This window comes from Manis javanica, chromosome 5 (assembly GCF_040802235.1).
Source record: "Manis javanica isolate MJ-LG chromosome 5, MJ_LKY, whole genome shotgun sequence".
Lineage (NCBI taxonomy): Eukaryota > Metazoa > Chordata > Mammalia > Pholidota > Manidae > Manis > Manis javanica.
In genome coordinates, this window is record NC_133160.1 from 135,211,684 (window position 1) to 135,237,203 (window position 25,520).

Genomic DNA, 25,520 nt, shown 5'->3' on the forward strand with positions numbered 1-25,520 from the left:
GAACTAAGTGGAAGCAAAGACCCTCGCATGTGAGAGGGCCATAAGGGGAGTGTGTGCATATAAGTATATTCTGACATAGTTTTGTAATTTTGATGAGAAAATATATAACAAAGACTGAACTGCTTAAGGTCAGAATGAGTATCAGAACTGGGATTCAAAGTTCATGCTGTTTCCTCTATGCCATTTTGAACTTGACTAGAAGGATGTGCAGCCTTACTTATGAGACAAAATTATATTTATATATTGAGATTGGAGCTTGTTGAAACCAAGATTTACTTAAGTTTCTTTCCTTGGCTTCTGCACCTCCATACTCCATGTTTTCTTCCTATTTCTCCAAATGTTCTTCCCTTGCGTCCTTTCTGTTCTCATCTTATTCTAGCCAGTCATAAATGTTGGAGTTCCTTGAACCCCCAAGCCCTCTTCATTCCTTACTCTGCATCATCTGCTCAAGGAAATTCACCTGTGCCTCTGGCTATAATTATAAAAATATTCAGGTGATTCACAAATTTCTATCTTCAGGGTAGACTTCTTTCTGTGCTCCAGACCTGTATCATACATAAAGAAATCCAAATTAAATTTGTGATCTCTTCCTTGTCCCCACTCAGAATCCAAAATGTTCCTGTTCTTCCCATGTTTGGTGAATGGCATTCTTGTTCATCCACTAATAAAAGCAAACATCCATGGAAATCATAGAAGTCACTTCTTATTTCTCTATCTTTCTCATTCATATTGAATTCTTTGTCAGGTCTCATCTGTTCCTGTGTAACTCTCCCTTGCATCCATCTGCCCCTTTCCATTTCCATCCTGGTCCAAGCTGGCATCATTTCTCCCTGGTGCACTCAGATAGTCTCCAAAATGGTTTTATTTGCTTTTCCACCTGCATCAGTCCTCTTAATACTATATAGCCAGAGTGATTTTTTTAAGTACAAATCTTATCACGTTAGCCCTCCTTCCCCCAGTTCAAGTATCCTTCAGTGATCCACTATTAGGATAAAAATAAAACTCCTAGCAGATCCTGAAAGGTAAGTCTTTAGCCTACACTTTCAGCTTCAATTCACTCCATGGTCTTTTCTCTTTCTTCTACAACCACATCAGATTTACTTCTGCCCCCAACATTTGCCAGGATCATCTCTGCCACAGTCTTCAATGTGATGTTCTCTCGGCAAGGACTGTGGTTTTTTCTTCTTCTTTGATTAGTTAACTTCTTAAGCAGCCCTTGGAAATCTTTACACAATAATACATTCCAAGGTAAGATCAGATGTAAATTTTAATAGTGTAGACAAATGCTTCACTAGGGACTGAAAGATACCATATAGACCAAGAGTTACACCTAAGAGAATGCTGAGTAGCCGAAATCCTACTGAAAATTAGGCAGAAGACACCCTACTGAAAATTAAGATTTGAAGAAATTTTCAATCCAATCCTGAGAATTAGGTGTTTTGCTCATTTTCAGTGCTGAACTCAAAGAGATAGTAGGCTGAAACAGTAAGTTTGATGTTAACCTGATTACATATAACTGTCTTTATTCTTTGAATTTTTTCCCCCTTCCAAATTATAAACATTTACCCTTTAATATTCTCTGGATCTTCTGGAAATTTTCATTGAAAAAGCAGATACCCAACTTCTAGTACTCTAGCCATGTGATGCCTTGGAAGCACCTGACTGAGTATGGTTTAGGTTCTAAAAGGTTTAGGTTTCCTTTTGGACCCAGGCATGGTTCTTTCCTCGCACCCTACAACTAGTTGCTGACCCACTCTGAGAAGACAGCAGGGCACAGTGCTGAGGAGCATGGTACTGTGAGACGGATGACCGGATTCCCCATTTGCTCACATTTGGCATCGTCCTTTGGTAGCTCATATCCAGATCTAGAGAACTGGGTTAATGATTCTGCAGCTCCCCAGTTATCCTCAAAATTCCGTGAGTCTTCTAGGAAATGCTTTTTTAAAATTGTGCTTTTTACTGTTAACCAAAGTGCTTTAGTGGTATAATCTAAAGTAATATTCCCTAAAAGCCTGGGAATTTACATTGTGTAGAGGTAAAAAACATGAACTTTTGAGTCAGGAAGAACTGAATTCAACATCTTTGGCATTAACTTCTCATGTAACTTTGAGCAAGTTACTTAAAGATGCTGAGCCTTTATTACCATGTCTAAAGGCTAGTGAATTTTCTTCCTCATAGAGATGTTATAAGGACAACATGAAATATGTAATGCATGTGAAGCACAATACCTAGCACATTGCCTACAATCAAATGTTAATGTAATTACAGTTTTTATAATAGGAGATAGTCCTTACTATCCCTCTGACCCTATGAATGCTCTCTAGTAAGAATATGCATCATTTCCTGGTGTATACAAGGTAGGCCAGGCTGTAAATTTCTGAGTCTCATTTTGGAACCGGAGCCCAGTAGTCTTTCTCAGCCATTCTCTAAATCAGAACAGCTGACAGAATCTTCAGTGAGGTCATTATTTTTAGCTTTGGAACTGTTAGAAAGTCTGCAGGGGATTTTCACAGCATTCAACAAATTAGCAAAGGTCATCAAAACAAATCCTCTTACTGAATTCATTGGCTGGAAATCCTATCAAACCAGTGCTGTCATATTAAATTAAAGAACTTTCTATGGCAATAGCTCCATACAAAGGATCAAGATGAATTGTGTTTAGATTTGTTCCATTGCTACTGCATTTCAGAGTTACAAATTTTGATGAGAAATTGACTCATCTACTATTTGCAACCCCCACTGCATGTGGTCATGTGATTTTCTTCTAGTCTGAAATGTTCTCACTTTTCTTCTCTGGCTGTCCAAGTTGAAGTCTCATCTCCTTCAGGAAGTCATTCTTAAATTCTATAACTGCTAATCCCAGGTCTGTTTTGCACTTATCTAGCCAATGGGTTTCAGCCCTAGACAAGTTCACTATGGATTCAGTGTGAATAAAGAAATGACAGAATGTTCTTGGGGTGAAAGGATTATACCCTACTTTATTTCCACAGTGTCAAGTCAATCACTAGAATCTCATCCACTCAGAGCGAGTCTGCACACAGAAAGCTGGTCTCTGCCTCTGGGCCCCTCTGTCTGCACAGCCGTCCTCTGGGCCTCTGTCCTCAGTGCTGCCACCACTACAGCCTCTGCTCTGCTCTCCTGCAGCCTTGCAGCTGTGCCACCATGTCACCCAGCTGGACAGGAGCTCTTTATATAGAGTCAATAACAACGTATTGACCACATGTGTGTAGTGAGCTAGCCAACCAGGGCCAGGTGAGAATCCTGGCCACAGAAACCTTCACTTCATCCACAGCCCTTGACCCAGGATAGCCTTTTTTGTTTCTTTTTTTAAGTTGGATTGGTGTGATTTTGACCCTACTGAGCTTGGTACAGGGGCATTAAGCTTGACTCTGTCTCCTACATCTTCCCAGATGCCCTTACTGACACTCATCTCTGCTTGGTTGGTTATCCAAGCTTGTGGAGCAGCCATCAATCCGCATGACAGATCATTACACCATAGGCTCTTGCCAGACATTACAATGTTGAGTTCCTTGCTTCCCATAGAGCCATAAATAATGCTTGGGAAGAAATATTTGGGGGTAAGGTCATTGGTCCATTTCTCTGTCTACTCTGAATGATGCCTTTGAATCTAGCCAGACCACAAGGTGCTGGATCCTTCAACAGCATCATTTTGGATCTAATAGAATTGCTTTACTGAGTTGTACTTTGGTGTTACATCAATGGACCACACTGATGGGTTGCATACGAAAGAACTGGATGAAGCTTAGGGCTCTCTTTCTGAATACCTACTAGAGAAATACTACTGAATAGTAATTTAGGTTTTGATTTGTGGACTATATGAATATTAGAAATTGATTGTGTTTACTTGCTTTGACCACAGAAAACTAGTGATAAACAGGGTCTATTTATTTCAGCTGTGTGGTTCACTCCTAGTAACAGGTCTACTATTTTTCTGCCCATAGTTTTCTTTAACCCTGGTCACTACAGCTGCCTAATTGAAATCTTTTGCATTGAAAGTATTTTTTATGAGGTGACTCACATGTTTGTAGAATGAAGGGGAGATTAAAAATAAATTCTTCATCTATTTCTTCAGTGAATTATAGCAATTACAGCTTACGGACTGTTATTTAGCAATTATTTTCTGCCTCGTGTTCTTCCTCCATTGTTTTGTGCCTCCACAACTTGGTTTTAAGCCAGAGAATATTCTTAAATTTTTCCTTTTCCCTCCACATACTGGCAGCATAGCAGCTCCCTGATTCCTCAAACCAGCCTTCTGTAAATAACTGGCTGTGTGATTTTGACCTCAGTAGCACTGAGCCTCACAGGATTTCTCTCTCCTCATCTCTGTATGAAAGACTTGGCCCACACAATCCTTGGTGTCCTTTCTGGTGTTAAGATTCTGTCATGAGTGTTTGTATCATTGAAAGGATTTTTACCAGACACAGATATATTTAGGACAGATCTGACTTAACAGCCTACTCATAGATATGAATGTGACCAGGTGAGCTATTTGTTGCAGAGGACATTCATGAAAGGAAGGGCTATATCTATCCAAGGGAGATTTTCTCATTTTTCTATTAAACAAAGGAGAGGACAGACACTTCAGACACTCTCAGAATTTAAGCTGGAAGAAAAATTACAAGTGGGCAATAAAAATCATTTAGAAGGCCAAGACCTTTTTAATTCTATTATTTCACATATAGCAAGTACTGGTTCCAGTTATTTTAGTACAAAACAGGCAGTGGCATATTCAAGGATCCAATGTTGATAGTTAAGACCTAGTTTCAAGTCCAACATTTGTCATTAATTAATTTATTGCTATAGAGACAGAGATGGTTGGTGGGAACTTCTGAGAGACTTTTTAGTATTTCAGTGCTTTTCCTGCTTGGATGCTTCAGGTTGAGATGGAAGAGGTTGGTTTCTTTGACTTCTGCTCACCAGCTTTTCCAATCTTTGTCTATGTTCTTTAGTATCTTGAATATACTAAGTGGATCTTCTATTTTCTTTACAGAATCTTGACTAGCAAAAGAATCTCAAACATTGTACTTGGGAATGTCAGTGTTCAACTCTCTATATATAAAATGTGTAATGCTTTGGGAGAAAACCAAAGGATTTTTAAAAGCCGTTTAGATATTCTCTAGTAAACTACTGCTATTTAGCATTTAGAATGCCTTAGAGACCTAAGAAAGACAAATGAAATTTTTTAAAGTGTCTAATTTTGTTTTATTAGAAGAACTTGGTTCAACAGGACAAAGTTTTCTATGGTGGAAAGAACAGATTTTAAACTCATATAGCCCATACTTTAGTTTGTATGTGTGTATTTGTATATCACTGTGTATTTGGCAAATTCATTAACTTCTCTGGGCTTGGTGACTGTATCAGCATGATGGTGGTCATGAAAACTATCTTATTTTTCCTATAGGTTGTTGTAGGACTCAAATGAAAATGTATGAAAGCATTTCATGTATATGTATATGTATTGACACGTGTTCTCTAGAATCTCATTCATAATTGGCCAACTGTAAATAATCAGAGAGATCAATAAAGTTTCATTGAAAGTAACTTTCAGGTTATTGAAGCATTTCTACTACCCCTGAGGGTAAACGTGTGGTGATTGTGTGCACACCCACGTCTGTGAGACCCAGCCCATCATGGTCTGCCGATGAAGGGCTGTGCCTGAGCGAAGACATCAGACTGCATGGCTGAGACCCCAGGGCACCGCGGTGGGAACATTTACTGCTCTGGTATTGGTTCTCCATAGCTCCAAGCACACAGGGAGGTGTGATCTACTCTCCACACAGAAGGTCACTGTTGCAGCCATGTTTTATCTTGAGGTAATTAGGCATCAGATAAGCTACTAAAAGCCACTGAGATAACTTCTAATTCTGCATCCTCAATGGCAGGGACACTGCCCGGAAGTTATTTAATAAAATGGTTAGGATTTCACACATGTGATTCACTTAAAGCCAGCCCTTTTCATTCATTGTGCTGAGGCAAGACAGAGCTATGGACTAGAGCAAGGGAAGAAGACAGGAACCAGTCCAGAGGTACTGAGGGTCTTGGTGGCACTGAACAGATCTTGCCACACCTCAGTGCCTAGTGTTCATGCTTTCGAAATGTAGATACACTCTGGCTTCTTTCCTCGAGTAGTGTTAAAATTACTGGCTTTTCATAACTTCCTGATCCAAAACACTGTGCACATGTGCCTGCATGCCTCACACACCTCTCCATCCTATACCCAGTTTTTCTTTTCTTCAACATACATGTCACAGCATATTGTGCTTCTGCATTATATTTTATATCAGTGACTTTATTTCGATTATTTTCTATCCCCCTATAATGGGCTTGTAAGGTACATCTGGGCAGGGGCTTTGTTTTGTCTAGAACATTTCATGATACATTATAAGAACTATAGAAAATGTGTGGGTTAATGAATAAAATTATGTGTCCAAAATATTAACCAAGATCTTTTTGACATTCTGCTTGATTCTCTAAATTCTTAGTTAGAGACTAGACTGTTAAATCCACTGAAGGATATTTTTTGTGAAAATGTACCAATGGATGGGCTCCTTATTTTCCTCCCTTAAGGAAATGTGCAGGCTTTATCTATAGCTGGTTAAGGGCCACTATTGTTGAAATGCAACAAATAATGGAGATTTCCTTCTTGAGAATTAGGGGGTGGAACTGTGGGCCAAACTCTTTGTCACAGCACTTCCTCTTCTATCAGGCAGGCTGAGCAATTATCTGTATGGTACTTCACAGATCACAAAAGAATGTTGGGGAGCAGTCTGCTTAGCAATGAGATGCACGGGTATGCTAAGCCAAGTAGCTGTATGGAAGCTGTCAGGGACAGGTAAAGAGATGTGCCCACAGAGCCTTTCCAAGTGATGCCAAATTTACCTAAAAGGAATTGAGTCTGCCAAAAGTGTTAAGTAAAATATCAGTGGAATGTTTTGGTAGTGGCTGATCAATGATCTAGTTTCTACTAATCCAAAACTCTTGAGAATGACATTTGTGCGTCTGCACAAATGCTGCATTAGGGATATAGCCTTTGGAGGATTATGATATAGTCACCTTGTCATTCTAGAAGTACAGCATGTCGGAGTGGTATGTGCCCAGTAATCACTTGTATATGGTGAAAGAATCCGTAACCTCTGGGAACCTAGAAAGAGACAAGTAGAGCCAAAAAGAGCTAGAGGAGCAGTTGCTCCTGGCACTTTGTCATCTGTCAGCTCAAGAGCAGAGAAGAGGGCTTTGGTGATGTACAGAAAGATCAGCTTTTTAGATAAAAGCCAAAAGAGACTGGGGAAAATGGCTAAAAATGTAGAGGACAGAGATGATGACACAGCAGGAGCAGCGAGGATCATGGTGATGACAAGTGAGATGAAGCTGGAGGAAGGAGCACTCGCAGCTGATGCAGACATTGGAGCAGTTCAGAATTCTGGGGGAGCAAACATCTGATTGCCTCGTGCTTCCGTGACGGCCGGGACCGTCATTTATTGAGTAGTTATGATGAGCTAAGCACTGTACCAGGCACTTTTCACGTCGTCTTAATGAGATCCCAGAAGGATCTAGACATCCTCTATTCTGTTTCCAACTCCCAGACCTCCGTGATTCCCCGAATCCTCCAGCCAAACGAACACACAGTTTAGCATAAGCAAAATTCCCTCTTTCCGTCAGTGTCGCCACTTGCTCTCACCAAAACCCTGCTCTCTCTTACAAACACAGCTTACCCAACAGCCCCCTCACTGCATGTCCTCCTGCACCTTTGGTATTGGGCCTATGAGCTGCATGAAGTGAGTCTCTTTTTCTAATTGTTCCTTCTATTCTCCCGCCCTCCTTTCTAGAAACCTCTAACTTTGAATTGCATGTCACCCTATGATTATCATCTGCCAGTTCAAGGTTAGTCTTCTCCTTTCTTTGTATGTTTAGCTTTTATTCACATGTATGCTCCTGTCTTAATTTTTTATGAATACAATATGTATGTAGGCTGTTTTTCTGTATACCAGACTTTAATTTCTTTGATCTATTTTCCTGTAATGATCATTTCCTCCATTTTACCTTATTAGAAGGGTAGATCTTGACTGCCTAAGAAAGCACTTATCACAAAAAGATGCTTTTATGTGAATTCTGTTGGACTGATGTGTAAGTCTCAGAGTTGGTGTTACTTTGTGTCATCTTTGCCATGTTTAATCTTCTGCATGCATTTATGCCTCCATATATATTTGGCACACACCTTGAACTGACTGAGCTTGCCTAAACCCAGACAGATTGCCTTTTTCATGGTCTAAATTTTGGCTAACAAATGTAGTATCTGCAACATCCTATCTCAGCATGCTTTAGCTTTTGCTACTTATACCCTACCATTCCTAGTCATATTTTTATTATTATCAGAAAATTATTATTACTATTACTATTACTATTACTATTACTATTACTATTACTATTATTATTATTATTATTATTATTATTATTATTCAGCCCTACATGGAACAAAAGAATTTCTAATATTGCTTATGCATGGATTCTCCTCAAAGAAAAACTTTAAGAAGAGTAACTGTGACTTGATATCATAGTAGCAGGACACTTCTCCTTCTTAAACTTCTTGCAACCTAGGAAGAGACTTTAGTTTATTATAACCATACATGACGGTCAGGAAACCAAGAAAATCTAGCAAAGCCAGGCTTAGTCCTTTAATTATGCTACTTGACTGAAGGTTTGAAGTAAATAACAGGTAGACAATAGGGAGAGTATCATTTTGCATTTCTTGGGGGAGACACCTCCTAATACTTACAGTCTAAAATCAGAATATGTTTATGTAAGACATCTTCCCTCTAAAATAATAAGGTACTGTTTTGGCATATCTAGCTTGTACAAATTCAAAAGAGAAGAGATAAAATAATGGCAGCAACAGTGTGAATAGGCTATTACATGTAGAAAAGCCTTATGGCTTGATGACAAGACACTGAATGAATGCAGGTGACTTGTGTGGGGAAGTTGGGGTTCCTATGGCCAGGATCCTCACTGAACTTACACCACCTGATGATGTAACTGGCCTGTTGCTAGGCTACTGCTCCCACACCTTGAGGCAATAAGCTATTATTGCACTGTATAGGGCAGAGGTACAGGTGCTAGTGCTCGACTTACTGCTGGGAGAACACCTGGGTAATAAACCCTTTCACCCCAAAGAACATTTTGCTGTCAATTCCTTCGGTCACATCGAATCCATAGTGAACTTGCCTGGGGCTGAAACCCATTGGCAAGACACTTGAGACCCTGTTATTGTGGCAGTCAGGACGGAGGAAGATGATGATGAGGTGGATGCTGAGGGTCTAGACAATGGCTGAGAATTTGAAGCTCACGATTCAGGTCATAGCTACAACCAATACCTAACAAACAGGTTAAGTTACTTAAATTGAGAACTAGGCCAGGAAAACACCTTTGTCCAGAGTGATAAAAATATACCTAGTTGACTAGAGATGGACATTTCTTTTGTTGACACATTAATTATGTAGAAAGGGGCCTTCATCATTTCATACATGAAGACACAAAAAAGTAGGTCTTAAGGTCACCACGAGGATCAGAGTGGAAATTCCTTACATCTCCCTTTGCTTCCAATGAAGCTAGAGCTTTAGCCCATCATGAGAAATGCTCACAGCTATGATCCTGAATCATCAGAGAAGAATAAATGATTTTTAGAATTCTCTACTGAAAAAGAGTCACATCAAAACAGTTAAAATCTGGCAAGGTTGGATGCTTCAGAATGACTCATTAGGTCCAAGGTTTCTAGATGACTGAGCTGTAGCGATATGCTCCTTCCACTGAAAATCCCTAGGTAGTGGACAGAGTCAAGTAAAATCAGTAGGACAGTTTTTATTACTTTCTACTTCTATTAAAACCAAACACTTTCTACATACAAAGTATCCACCCAAGTATTATTTTTAATGTGGGCTTAAGAGTACTAATGACACATCTGGGGATCTTTCACATAAAAAATAGTAAACCACAAATGTTATACACTTGGGGTACTTAAAAAATCTAAGCTGTTCTGATTTCAGTGCTGGAGAGATATTCAGGTCACCTGAAAATGACTTTTCAGCCTCAGTTTAATTTCAAACTCAAAACTCTCTTGAATGAAGTGCTAAGCAACCAGTGTAACAAAGGCTTTGGCTAATTATTTAAATCTCAGTAGGAAGTAAACAGGCTGGGAAAGTAGATTGAAGAGACAGGTATTGTTTTTTTTTTACTTCCTCCAGATTGTTACTACTCAGTGAGGTCCATGGAGCAATAGCATAGGTGTCACCTGGGAATGTGTTAGAAATGCAGTCTCAGGCCACAGCCCAAGCTCATTAAACCAGACTGCATTTTAACAAGATCCCTGTAAGCCCGTGAATGTTAAGACAAGCATGTGGGAGCTTATCAGACAAGTGAGGGGAGTCCACTCGGATGGTTCTAAGGTAAGAGTGGGTAATCCTGTGGCTCAGTTCAGTTCAGTGAACTCCTCTGTCTGAATTGTAGGTCTACATAATCTAAGTACGGTAAGACAGTCTATTTGGAGTAATGCAGTCATCCAGTGGGAGGTATCTGACAAATCTGCCTTTTTACACAGTCAAATGAGTATGGTCAGTGCCTATGGGACAGGGTCTGTGGAGATGAGCATGAATATAGAAATTATTATATTATTTCTTATGGTTGAAACAGACTTTGTTCATGGGTAGTTTGACAAACTATTCCCACAAACCCTGCTGCTATGCATTCATTCAAATGTAAATTTTAACTAGTTTTTTCCTTTTTTTAACATGATAGAGAATGTTACTAAAGCAGCTGACACCATATGTCTCCTTCTCAAGTAGATAATTGCTTTTGCCACAGTGTAATTATACAAATTAATGTTTCATTGACTGTGTTTATATTAATATGTGGTATACATAATATTGGAGCTTTTAAAATAGAGCAGCATCTTGCAACAACTTGACTTGGATTTTATTACATGGATTTGAGTATCTTGTTGAAGCATTTAACTGCAGTGAAAGACAGGTTCCTGGTCTGTTTCATGCTATGCACTTTTAAAGAAGAAAGAATGAAACCTTCTACCAGAGGGGATAAAGGAAATAATAGTTTAAAATTTCCCCTTTGATCATTTTAATGAATTCTTTCTTTGAAAATCATGCTATTTTCTGTTCTTTCCTGTACTTTCTTCTCCCACTTCTGTTTCCATTCTGCTTCCTATTTAGAGAACTGGGTTATTAGAAAGAGAGAAGAGAAAAAAATTGGAAGCAGAGCAGCCTTAAAGCAGTGGCTGGCAAACCTGGCTGCATAAAAAAGCCACCTGAGGACCTACCTTCAAATTTTGATATTACTGGTGCAGGATGGGGTCATGGTATCAATATTTTAAAAAACTCCCTTTTAAAATCTTGAATCTTAAAGACAAGAATAAAGCAATTTAAGTGTGGAAATTGACACTTAAATGAAAACTAAATTACATATATTGTCACATAGTTGCAGTATGGATGTGGTTCACAGAACAATCCAAGTCAAGACCTGTTAAGCGAATATGTCCGTTTCCAAGATTAGAGATGACTTCATGCATCACAGTTACGAGTAATGAATGGATTTTGAAACTACAGCACCTTTGCAGTCAGTCTGGCCTAACACTGATACTAAAATGACTTGGAGATAATATCTATAGCCATTTAAAAGAGGAAGGATTTCTGACCATTGTGTGATCTGTTGCAATTATACAAGTGACCTGATAAAATAATGATTATTCTTTAATTATATCAATGTTCAGTTTAGTTGTCAAGAATGCCAGAAAATAAATGCCCGTGTAGGCCCTGAATTGAGACAGATACAAGGAAGAGGAGAAGGACCAAGGTTGTTTCATTCTCAGGTGTCTGCTTTGCATCCAGGTAGAGCATACCTAAAAACCACTCAACTCAAACTCATTGGGGAAGCCAGAGAGGAGAGTGCTATGAGGACAATTTGGAGGGGTTTTCTCAAGAGGCTGTGATATAAGGGTTAAATCTTAGACTTTCAATTAGATTGCTGGAGTTCAGACAACATTTGTACCACTACTTGAGGCAACTTTCTATGTTGTTGCTTTAATTTCTTCCTCTAAAATGGGGTAGAACCCTAGGGTTTTGGTGAAGACTTGGTTGTTAAATGCCTGGTCCATAATACATAATCAATAAATATTAACTATCATTATTAGCAAGGTTGGGTCCTAAGGAAACACAAGCTCTCAGTTTAGAAAGGGTGCCCTTCTGGATGATCAAGTTTCCATTACAAAATATGTTCTTAAGTGTTTGGTTAATACCTAAAACCTGTATGCAAAACAGTGAACTTTGTTTTGACTTCTTGTTAGGAAGCCAGTAGCAAAATGATCATCTCTCAGAGCACCAAATAGAGAAGAAACTGCCAGAAATCTAAACATGAAATCAGAGATATCCTCATCAAGCTATACAGCTACTTACCCATGCAGGGAAAATAAACTATAGGCTTGAAGTGAACAGCTATAAGACTAAATTTACAGTCAAGTTGATTGCAAAACTAATTTTCATAAAAGGAACCCCATACTTCCATTGGCTTTTATTGTATAACATTAAAAGATCAGAGACTTATCAGAAAGAGTGCTTTTTCACAGTTTCAAAGAAGCAGCCTGGAAAAAGGAATAAATTAATTCAGAAAATATTCTCTTCTTCCCTACACCTACCCCTCTGCTCATCAAAAAAGCTACAGGCACTAAAATTCATTAACATTTCTATGAACATAAATGTGAAATACTCATTTTCATTAAGTAGTCTAGTGAATACAGCAAAATCAAATTTATCTAAGGAGATATCCAGTGCTGCTGATTTCCTTGACAATGGGGACATAAAGTAAGGGAAGCCATGAATCATTCATGAAGTTCAATTTAGTTCTGTTATTTTTGGTGTTTAGCATCCCTGAATAGAAAGTATGCAGCATGGTGTAGATGATATTTTTAAATTATTTCAGATCAGAATTAATGATTTGGCAGACAGCAGTAACGTAAGAATGGCTCAAAGGCTTTGCCACTAATTGTCCTATATTTCATATTTTGCTTGTGAGTATTTATATGTTCATGTATTCAGAACATTTTTTTTCTATATTCTAATATCCTTTATAAATCAGGATCACTTTAGAACCACTATTTTAGACAAGGACGTAAAGTCATTTACTGGTGATGTAACCAAATTGAATTAACTGCCAGAGTTCTAGATTTTAGGTCTAAAAGAGATATTTAAGGTTACATAATTAACTGACCTTTCAAAGAGAAATTTCTTCTACATTAATACTGGTGGGTGGCTATTTCCAATTAATTGCAGAGTCTCTGTGGGCAGGGAAGTCTTAAGCAAGGACTGATTTTGTGAACAGGCACCTTTGCTCCTATCTCAACTCTGGAGCTAAACTTATTTCTAGGTGTTAAGATAACACATTATATAAATAAAACTTAAAATTCCAACTCTGTAAGCCTCAGATTTTCTCAGGGAATTTTCCATAGTTAAGTTACAGCATTTTCTTAGGTAGATGCTTTTTTCTTAGCACTTGGCTGTTTTTGTGGACAAGGAAACAACTTTGTTTTGGAAATAATCAACAGGACTGTGTCTTGACATTCTGTGTAAATGGTGTTACTACAAAGATATTTAAATCAAGACAATGACAATATTCTGAGACTGAGAGATGGATTGAGAGATGTTTCACTAAATTGAATCCATTAGGACATTGCCTAAGTTAAAAATTTTGAAGCTATTTTTTAAAACAAGAAACAAGTATAAAAATAACCAGGTACCACCACTAAAGGCTACCTTTGATAAACTGGTTGTGGTTCATGTAGGAAGGGTGTAGACAGTTAATGACTCAAGTGGAGCAAAAAAAAAATTCATAGTGATTCATCACAGTTAGCAGCTTATTTCAAAATTCCTGAAATAATTAAAATGTTAGTTTTTCTCCTATCCGGCTCTTGGTTGACACATTTACAATCTTAAATTTTTGAGATCGTCTTTACACATGAATATAAAATTGCATAAATGGAAGAATATTTTATTGCAAGTAAAAAAAAGTCCCTGCCTTAAATGTCATCTGAGAAATTTAAAACTAGACTTCTCTTCTAAAATGCAGAAGGTTTGAATGGTTTAGAGTAATACATTTAGCATACATTCACTCCACAATACTTATTGTCAGGTACTGAGCTAGGTTTTAATTATTGTGTTGTGAGGAAAACAATGATCCTTTCATGCATGAAGTTTATCACACAGAGAGAATAAACAATAAACATGGAAACAAATACTACTAAGTGTTACATGAGAAACTAACAGAATTTTGAAAGAGAATACCTAGGGGTTCCTAATTTAGATTAGATTCTCAGGAAAATCTCTTACTGGAGGTGGCATCTTAGGTGAGAAGTGAAAGATGTGAAGTAAGAAAATAGCCAAAAGAACTATGATGGAGAAAAGCATTTCAGCCAGAAGGACCACATGGTGTAGATAATGAGATAGAAGAAAAATTAATCTGCGAGGAACAAAGAATCTATGGTATTATAATTTAGTGTAGTAAACAAGGGAAAAATGGCCTCAGATGAGAATGAATATCAAGGTTACACAGGAGCTCAAAGGTCAAATTAAGAAATGTGGGGAGTTTTCTTGGTGCAATGAGAAATCTAAATTTTTTTAAGTGTAGAAGTAATATAATCCAAGGCACATCTTGCAATGATCATTCTTGCTGCTGGGTGTGGGGGCCCGGCCTACGGCTGAGGCTGAGCCCCACTCTAGCTGGCACCACCCTTTCCCCTCTTCCCTGTTGGGGATTGGCCCAGCAGACTTCCGTACCCGTGCACAGCTCGTGCTGCCTGCTTAGAGTGGCATGTGACACCTATCCGCTTAAAGGTCACGCATGATACTGTCCCGGATTGGTTGGGTGACTGAATATAAGGGAGCCCGCCGGGAGGGAGAGGGGCTTCCCGACAACTGCTGTAACCACCGTGAGAGATTAGACAATAAAGCCTAGAGAAGAATCAAGACCTTGGGCGTGTTGCTTTGGTCCCTGAAGGGTCGCAACAAGTGGTGCCGAAACCTGGGAATCGCTAAACCTCGTTGTGACCTGATCCACTGACCCTGGCGCCTGCCCATGCTGTTCGGTCGGCTGGCCAGACCGGGATAGGGAACCGAGGAGGGTGAGTGGATCGGCGAGTAAACTGAAAGTATACGTGGCAGGGCAGACAGCAGGCAGTTGCGGTGGGTGTTTATGTGTAGTGTGTGTGTCCTGTTAGTGTTTGTGATATTATGTGTAGTGTGTGTGTCCTGTTAGTGTTTGTGACATTGTTTATTATAATATATGGAATGAGGAGGCGCCAGTGAAGGTTCGCAGAGCGGCGACGAAATCAAAAGGTTCGCAGAGTGGCGACGAAATCAAAAGTTTCGTGAAATTAGCGACGTAGTCCATCTAAATTATAACTAGGATACTTACCCCTTTAGAGAGAGGATGGAAACGGAGGCCTCTAGGGTTAGGGCTGAGGAACCTCTGAAAGCACTCCTTAGACAAGAGGGAGCCCCTTAAAACGAAGACTGCCAGGGCATTCCTGAACACTATAGAGAATCATGCCCCATGGTTCTTAGATGAAGGAAAAATCACCAGCCCTTTCCACCAGGGACAATCCCTATTTGGGGTTGAGTAAAAAATTGCCTGAAGGGACAGAAGCCAAGCTGCCGAGAGGCCATCCAAGAGGGGGAGGAAATATTAGAGGAAGTACGAGAAGAGCGTGCCTTCACAAAGGCATCGGAAGGGGGATCTGAACAGGGACTGCCATCTGATGAGGACATGGCAGTCAAAAAGGCCCGTGTGGGTACCTCAGTGGCCCCTCACCAAAGAAAAGAAGGAAGCAGCCCACACTTTAGTATATCAAAGACTGTTTCTTCTCCATCCTGCTTCACCCCAGAGACTGTCAAAGGTTTATTGCCACAGGGCATGGCTACTAGCCCCACCATGTGTATGTAAAGAAGGCCTTACAAACTGTCAGGAAACAGTTTCCCCTGATAATCATCTATCATTATATGGATGACATCCTTTTGTGTCATGAGAGCAGCAGGGAGCTAGAGACAACCCTCAGGGTCAGGGTATGGTGGAACGCACCCACCTCACCCTCAAGAATGCCTTATGTAAACAAAAACGGGGAATAGAAGAAGATTTTAGAACACTGGACAAAAATGGCCGCAGTGCAGCAGAGTGGCACGGCCAACAATCCAATCCAAAACACATGCCTAAAGTTTTGTGGAAGGATGTGTTGGAAGGAACATGGAAAGGCCCGGACCCAGTGATAATCTGGACCCGAGGCTTGGTTTGTGTTTTTCCACAGGACCAGCAGAACCCTGTTTGGGTGCCTGAACGTCTGATACACAGAGTGGAAAACCCCGGAGCAGAGGTACAAGATGATCGCACTGCTTCTGCTCCTGCCATGGATCCTACAGCAGGCGACGGCGGAGCCGAGCTGCAGCTGCAGCCACCGCCACGCTATCACCATTCCTACGGCAGAGATGCTGAATGGTCTGTCCCAGGCCACTGAACCTTCTTCAAGAACAATTGGACCTCTTGGGGGAGGTTTTGTCTGTGGGCTGCGTCCATTCTTATACGGGGGTGTATTACTGGTATTCCTTTTCATAATTATTCTAAAGCTGCCAACTTGTCCAGACAGTTAGGCAAGATGTTAAACACCACCAAAGCCTGGTCAGGTGTAGGTGTCATAGGAATATTGCTAATTGTGGGCTTCTCCTGCTTGGGAGGAAAGTCTGTTACAAAAACAGCAATGGGGAGAACGGAAGGTCCTGTTGCAGGCCATGGCAGCGCTAGAGGAAGGCATCTCCCCTAGAGTATGGCTTAATATGCTGGATCAGTAGTCAAGGACGGGTAAGATCGGGAGCTGCACATATCAACCTAAGACGGGTAAGAATGCCGCAGACTCCGGACGACCTAAGACAGGCATGATCCCGACAGCCCTTTGGTTATAAAACAATAAAGGGGGAGATGTGGGGGCCCGGCCTACGGCTGAGGCTGAGCCCCACTCTAGCTGGCACCACCCTTTCCCCTCTTCCCTGTTGGGGATTGGCCCAGCAGACTTCCGTACCCATGCACAGCTCGTGCTGCCCACTTAGAGTGGTGCGTGACACCTATCCGCTTAAAGGTCACGCATGATACTGTCCCGGATTGGTTGGGTGACTGAATATAAGGGAGCCCGCCGGGAGGGAGAGGGGCTTCCCGACAACTGCTGTAACCACCGTGAGAGATTAGACAATAAAGCCTAGAGAAGAATCAAGACCTTGGGCATGTTGCTTTGGTCCCTGAAGGGTCGTGACACTGGGTAGAGAATGGGCTGGAAAAAGTCAAGAGTGAAAGTGAGAAGACCAATTAAAATGCTGCTACAATGATTTAGGTAAGAAGTTATGGTGGTTTCATGGCAGTAGGGTTGAAGAGAAGTTGAAGAGTGTGCTAAATATCTTGCAGGCAGAATGGATATTACATGATGGAGGAATGTGAAGGAGGCATCAGCAATTAATCCTAGATGCTGGTTGGATAGTGAGATTAAGGTGACTGGAAAGGAAACTCATTTGGGAGGGAAAAATTGGTAAGTTTGGAGCAAATTAAATTTAAGATGCCCTTGAAACATCAAAATAGCTAAGCCAAGAAGAGTGCTTTGTACATCAGTCTGGGGCTCAGGGGTGATCTGAGCTAGAGATATAAATTTGGGGATCATTAGGTTGTCAATGGTATAAGAAGAGAGGTCCTCTGTGACCTTTCTGAAAACGTGTCAGTGGAGGTGGGAGATAGGTAGGCAGGTAGGTTCTAGATTACAGTGGGTGGACAGGCAGTTGAGGCAGTAATCAGATACAGACCATTCTTCGACTAGCTTGGAGAAAAAGGAAGTAGAGGATTAGAAAAATCTGGAGAGATGCATGGGGGTAGATTAGAGGTGTTTTATGATAAGAGTTTTCAGCTTGTTTTTAGGCTGTGCAAAAAGAGGTAGCAGAGAGGATGAGATTGAGGATCTAAGAGATTAGAAGGGGATGTGTATGTGAATTCAAGAAAATCAGTTTCCTGAGTTAGGAGAGAGAGATGGAATCCTGAGCACAAGCAGCAGAGTCAGGCTGGAAAAGGAACAGAAGCACCTGTTTATTTGAAATAACAGGGGCTAACCCAGAATGGTGAGGATCAAAGGAAGTTTGAAGTTGGACAAGACCACAGACAGATTCAGGCCTGAAGTGGCTTTTACTTTTTAGGGTGTAGTGAGAAGTGACTCTACATGCTGTTAGTGAGAGGGTGAGATCAGGGTTGAGATCTTTCTTAACTGTTGCTGCAAAGCCTGGGAAAAGACACCTGACTCCTCCATGATTCTTATCCCAAGCCCTCCCTATATCTCCAGGAGGCTTGTGGCTATCAAACCTTCACAGGATAGCTTTATTGATTTCAAATTCCAAATCCTCTCAATACTAAATTCCTTGATTGATTTTTTTATGTGTCATTAACATTTTTTATAGCATCCCAGGGCTATGAAGCTATTCATCTGCTCCATGTTCAAGTAAATTTTCAATTTAACAAGACTTTATGGCCTTTCCAATTTTCCTTGATTAGATGACATTAAAGAAAAGTCAAACATCTTTAATTTGTCTCAGAGGACCTAACAAAAGAAAACACTTCCCATCCTTGGGGTTGTGAGAGAAGAGAATATAAAGAAGTAAATTTTGTGTGGTAGCTAAGGCTTCTACTCCATTGCTCACGCAAGTATGATTGGTTCAGTCTTACATTGGGGGAATGTCTCCTTTATCATTCTTATTCCTCAACTAACAGTAGAGCTTTTCCCTTGTAATCAGATTTTAATCTTTAAAAAAGCTCAGTTATAGTCCTCATAGGTTATCAATTCAGGGAGAGCTGTTACAGCAAATAATGCAACACATGTTTTTCATGGAGAATTAAGAAATAGATAACAGTTTTCAGTATTTATGAATAGTTACTAGCAACATACGGATTGCATATTTAGGCAGGAAGATGCAAAGCTCATTTGAACTACATATTACTGTCATATGTTACTTTGGTGCTTCAAGTTATTACTTTTAAGATTTAAGATCTCTTCACATTGGTTTATCTATTGTTAAGAAGGGATACATTTTAAGTAAGATATTAAAGCTAAGCAGTGTTTTCAGTTGAAGCTTTTGAATTTTTTTTAGGTTAACATCAATGTAATCAAGAACTACTGGGTTTCAGCATGCTCTCTCCACAGTTACATCCTTTGACCCTTGACCCAAAAGATAAGTTCTGCTTCAGCTTCTAGGTCTATTCTAATCTGTTTCAGGGATACTTTTAGGAAATCTTTGGTTGATTCAGTGTCCTTGGCTGAGAGTAGGGCCAGCTGGCACTCTGCTTCTAAATCACTGATTTTCTGTTCCTTGCTCACCTGTTGGTTGCAAGATTCTCTGATGGAGAGCAGACTACCTGGGCTTGAATTCCCACTCCCCCACTATCCTTGCCCTGTGGCCTAGGTAAGTTATTTTACTTTTCGATCCTCAGATACATAATCTCTTCAATGTTATTAGCAATGCTTACACTACAGAGGTTTTATATTAATGCCTAGTTTTGGTCTAGGAAGTAGAAGGTTGTTCCATACTTTTCCCTGTTTTCTTCCAGGTTCCTGCCTTCATAGACTCCTGATAACATAAATTCTTACAGGCCTAAATTTCTGCTTCGCTTGAGATAAAAACTTAAGAAACTAGAGTTTTGGGACCTGCTGTTGGATCATTTTGGTGATGGTCACTATCTGCTTGAATTCCTACATATTAGCTCATTTCAGGGTGTGGGGAATATGGGGTTCCTATGGCCAGGATCCTCACTGAACTTAAACCACCTGATGATGTAACTGGCCTGTTGCTGGGCTGCTGCTTCCACACCTGTAGGCAGTAAGCTATTATTATGCTATATGGAGAGCTCAGCCCAGTGCTCTGGGCGGAGGCAGAGATGCTAGTGGTCAACCTACTGCCAGAGAACAAGTTTGGTAATAAACCCTTTCACCCCAAAGAACGTTTTGCTGTCAATTTCTTTGGTCACACTGAATCCATAGCGAACTTGCCTGGAGCTGAAACCCATTGGCAAGACACAGGGTCACAGGTACTAGGCCTCATCAATCTGTCCAGACAACTGATTGCATCGTACTGAATTGTCTCAATGATTATCAAATGACTGGATTTTCATCTATTGACTGACATCATATTTTATAACTTTAGACTGTCTGGCTGTTTGCACCTCCTGCATCCCTGCCACATGAAAGTTATGTTTAATTTCTGTCTCATTTATAGTTTTGGTCATTATATGATATGAAAAACGGACCTACATGTCATCTATTTTCTAAGTATGAATAATGAAAATTATCTCCTTAAAGAAAAGTAGAAACCTATAATAATAGAAATGTGATGTGCATTATAAAATGAACTATCCATTTTGGGAGAAAATGCTGATAATTTCAGCACTTGCAACTGACAACACAAAATCACTTCAAGTACTTGTCAGAATTCATTGCTTCTTTAAGTGAATAATTATAGGAAAAATAGAAGTTCCCATAGCCTGGATGCTCACCTGACCTTGATCTACGTGCCCACTGCGCACATACAATGCTATCTCATGCTTATGTCATACTGGCCTGTTGTGCAAATGCTTGCTTGCACGTGTGTTGGCAATGAGACATTATTGTCTTTGTTCTTGTATAAAGACCTCTGCCAGTGCTCTAGGTGGACTGTGACCTGTTGACTTGCTGTATGCAGACTCAGAAGATATAAATCTGTGTGCTGTATGAAAGCTGGATATGAATCCTTATCCCAATGCTCTGTTGTCATTTTTTGGTCTCTTCGAATCCAGGGTGAACTTGCTCGGAGCTGAAATCTGGCACTACAATAATATAAACCAATAAGATCTTGGAATTTTGAGAGGTTATCATATGCCAATATTGTCCAGCAAGAAACAAAGGTAAAAAAATCACAATCAATGGAAAAGAGGTCAAGGGTAAAAGGCAACCCATATATATGAGCAATCCATGACTTAGCCCTCTTCCCATGTCAGTTCCAAAAGCTTTTAGATTAACTAACTACTTATCTAAACTCTGCCATATTTATAAAACATTATTAGCCATTAATAAGTGATTAGGTTCATATTTCATTCCTATGGTTTGTGTTAGGTTGTCACTGGCATTTAAACCAGAAGTCACCATCAGTACTTTCCTATGCTAATACCTTTCAACCAGTTTATTTATACAATGCATTCTAAATTTAAAATATGAATTGAAGAATGAATAGTTCATGAATTTTCTTGTTCATTCCAGGTTGTAGTAGTAGTAGATCAATGTCTGTGTCTAAATTTATAGCTTTATCTATATAAACATCTTTATCTATGTCTGTATTTAGTAAAAATGGAAAATTAATGTAATTGCTTACTAATCAGATACTGGAGAATACATTTATTCTTCAAAAATACTATAGGGTCACTTGGAATTTCTGCATTTCCTTTACCATTTTGATGTTTAGATCTGGAAGCATTTTAGATGATCTTAATAAACATCTGTCTACTTCTCACATTACATTAAGAGTGTTATAATGCTCTGAATTAGCTGCTGCGTCTTTCTATGACCCTGAAAAATGAGGAAATGGCCTAGGCCTGGTATTCAAATAAATGGGCTCAAATGCTTGCATGTTGATGGCTGAGAAACAAGGAAACAAAGATAGCCCATCAGATTGAATCTTAGTGACTGAAATATTCTAATTACTAAGAAAGCAATCAGTGAAAAATGGCCTAAGAGGACAAACCCAAATCAGCCACTGGACCTGAAAAACACAAGGTTGGGCCCAAACCACAGCCTCATGAAAACCATCTATCATTCTTGTTCCTCCCACAAAGAAAGGCAGATGTACACAAGACTCTGACCCACTGTTCTTCTAAAAGACAACAATTTACAATCCTTCAGGTGGACAGACTATAGAACCAAAGTCAGTCTCATAAGGTCTTTTCATATTGAAATGTTTTTCTTCCCTTATTAGTGAAGCTTGGGTGTTGGAAGGCCTTGGGAGAAACTCTGTTCTGAGAAGGAGAAAGCATGGGTTCAGAAATTGTCCAGCTAAAGCAAGCAGACTTCCCCTAACAGTTCAAAAAGATAGCTGCATTGAAATGACCCTGAAGCCACCAATATGAGGGAAAAATGTCACAATCTTGTGAACTCATTGAGAAGTTGGTGGAGTAAATTCAGCTAAATACATCCTAGTGTCAATAACTCAGTGAAAGGATGAATTTAACTGGATCAAGCAAACATCCCTCATTCTGATTCCCCTGTCCAAGTAACTCACAACTTTCAATTTCCAGCGTGCAGTTTTGTTCATCTAGGGGATATCTTCGAAGATCCATCATACATGCAGCTGTGGTTGTGATCCTGTCAGGATGAGAAAAGACAGCATCATAAGGGTGAGGACTTTTACTTCTAGGTTTCCAAGCCCCGAATCAGCTTTACCCTCTGTCATAAATATTTTGTGATTGAAAGTTTTGAAGGTGGGCAGATTGAGTTCAAGTCTTTCTTTGCTGCCTACTAACTGTGTACGCTTGGGCTAGTTAGTTTATCTGCATGAGCTGAGGTTCCCTGTCAAAACACCTCTTGCATGGGAAGGTGTGAGGATTAAAAGGGATATTTGCTGCAAATCTCTTAGTTCGGTGTCCCATACTTAGTAAGGGCTCCACAAAGATGGTCATTCTTACAGTTTTTATTATCCCAGGGGCTGTCCTGTGTCCACTAGCATCCTAGCAATGTCCTTGCCAGTATGTGCAGCACTCTGACCTTATGAGTATGAAGAGGTCTGCGTTATGTTTCAAAAACTGCCTTCCTTTCCTCACACAACCTGCTAATAAAAACACCATCATGTATGACTTTGGTGTCTTATATTCTCCACTGTTAGAGAGATTTATAAGACTCATTGCTAAGGTCTATATGAAGCAGGTAGCCTATAACTGGTAAAGAAACACTATCTTAAGACCAATGTTCATATCATATTTACCAGCTCCCACTGAGCTTATGTGTTTATGCAAATCCTAGGACCCTGACTCCAGAAATCCTCTCTGGGTTCCCACTCTCCCTTCATTTTCTCTTGCCTGTACTGATTTCCTGGAATGTGGGGGTCTGAGAGTACCTTAAATTCCCATAGCCAGTCCAGTCTTACAAACATCTGATGACATTTTGGAATTGAAAAAGTACTTAAAAATTAATTGCTTGGTCCTCTAACACAAAGTAATGTAATTAGAATTTAGAGAATACAAAAGATTCAAATTTGTGATTTCCTTTCTATCTTAAACCAGGAGCTACAACACTGGAAATTTTTCATCAATACTCTCCACAAATAAAAGCCCAGATCTACAAGGTGGAGATGTTCTGAATAGCAGTCTGCCATGCACTCATCTGTACCTCACTTGTTTTCATTAACAATGCATCTTGGGTTCTTTTCTCTATCAGTTAATAATAAGCTGCCTTTAAAAAAATTTACTATGATGTGACAACTGTATGGAAATACCATGATTCATTTTCCCAATCACCCTTTGGTGGGCATTTACATTGTTTCCTAACTTTTACAAATGGAGATGCTTGGAATATATTGGTATGCTCTACTGTGCCTGACTATATCTGTTGACTACTTCTAGAAAGGGGATTGTTAGAAAAAAAAGGTAAATGCATTTAAAATTTTGCCACATTGCCCTTCATAGAGGTCGTACCAATTTGCACTCCTATCAGCAGTGTATGTGAATGTGACAAAGTACTCTTCATACCTATGTTTTTGAGGCTGCTGAGGCAGCTTAGTGTTCTGGTCATTCATGTTAACACAACAGACACCTTCTGAAGAACATTATTAGGAATAACCCTCACCCTTTCCAATTTCTCTTTGGTTTTCCTTATGAAAGACACAAAAGTTCACAGAGGTAAACATTTGGACATTCTCTTTGAAGCTTTCCTTAGACAGGATGTTGGTCAATTTAATCAGATCTTTTTGTACACGAGGCCAGAGCAAAAGGAATTTTAAAGTTGATTTTTAAAAAGGTCTTTGAAGTATTTTACCAAAAAACTGAAGACTAGTTGTATTACAGAATTAAGCCCATTAAGTGATTTTACTAGATTCCTTCTTGCTGTCACTTCCATTATCATCTGAGTTCATTATTTTTTCTCTTAACTATATATCATGAATATCTATTGTTGCCTGAAAACAATGCCACAACATACATGGCCCACCAAGTGTTTCAAACACCCTTAGTAAGACAATACAATAAATATTTTTAAAACTTAAAAAAAATCATATATTTACTCATATTCCTTATTTAACAGCTGCTTATTACTAAAAAACCATGAGGAGGTGAACTTTCTCTAGAACTTACTAAAGTGTGGCCAGTCCTATGCCCCATGACTTAGCCAGTGACTCTCAGCCTGAGATAGTTTTTCCCTACAGAGGACATTAGGCAATATGTGGAGACATTTTTGATCTTCAGGGTAAGGGGTGGAGGCTTGGTAATGGCATCTGGTGGGTAGAGGCAAGGAGTGGTGCTAAAAGGCCTGCACCACCCAGGACAGTCCCCCAGTGGTATATCTGTTTCAAAATGTCACTGGTGCCAAGGTTGAGAAACCCTTTTTGCAGTGGTGATTTTCAAACATTTTTCCTCAGAGTAAACGTTTATAAAATGAAATCTTATAGAGAATCTCAGTATATAAAATACAAATGAAGTAAGTGAAAGCCATACTTTGTTAATATAAAATTTCCCTGTATATTCAAATGTTGACATTTTTAAAGAGCACACGAATTTGAAAGCAGTGGTTACAGTGAGAATTATGGCTTCAAATCTCCCTTAGCACTGATTATTTTTGTGTTGCATTTTATTTATGTAATATTGAGAAAAGCTTCATAAATAGGGAAACACTTGCTTTTAAAATCTCGGAATGACCAGCCATGGGCAACCTTGACGTGGGTGGGAAAAACCCTCAGGTGCCAAATAACCACCTCTGGGATTGATGACACCTTTGCATTATATACATCATGAATATCACATAGGCGGTCAGCTTCTGCAAGTTACTTAATGATGAATTAAAGGAAAGCTTTACTTGGTGCTCCGTGAGCTTCATAAGTTAACTTAGCAACAGAAGTTAATGCTATCGTGGTCTTGAATGCATTAAAATGTGGTATAGTATACATTACAGTGTATCTATTTCTTATCATAGCTTAAAGTAATGATAGTATTTAAAAATTAGATGAGAGTGAAATATTTGTGGAACTATTAAGGAGCTTTAGGGGTACTTGAGAACATCATTTGACCCCCACTGGTCAACATATCTCATCTAATTGACCTCATTTTCAGATACATGTCATCTGGTTAGTTAACCACATCATTTCAAAAAAAGGGCATGCATTGAAATCTTATGCTGAACTACTGATTTGCACATTGTGAGGCTCTGGAGTTTC

General features: G+C 39.5%; 1 protein-coding gene across 1 annotated transcript in view; it reads right to left on the minus strand.

The window, feature by feature from the left end:
• The window catches only part of GABRB1 (gamma-aminobutyric acid type A receptor subunit beta1), a 334,206-nt gene that overhangs the window by 65,826 nt on the left and 242,860 nt on the right, over positions 1-25,520 (minus strand). The window contains exon 5 of the mRNA XM_073237673.1: positions 22,383-22,465. Coding sequence (XP_073093774.1) covers positions 22,383-22,465 — 83 coding nt within the window. The remainder of the gene's footprint in view (positions 1-22,382; positions 22,466-25,520) is intronic.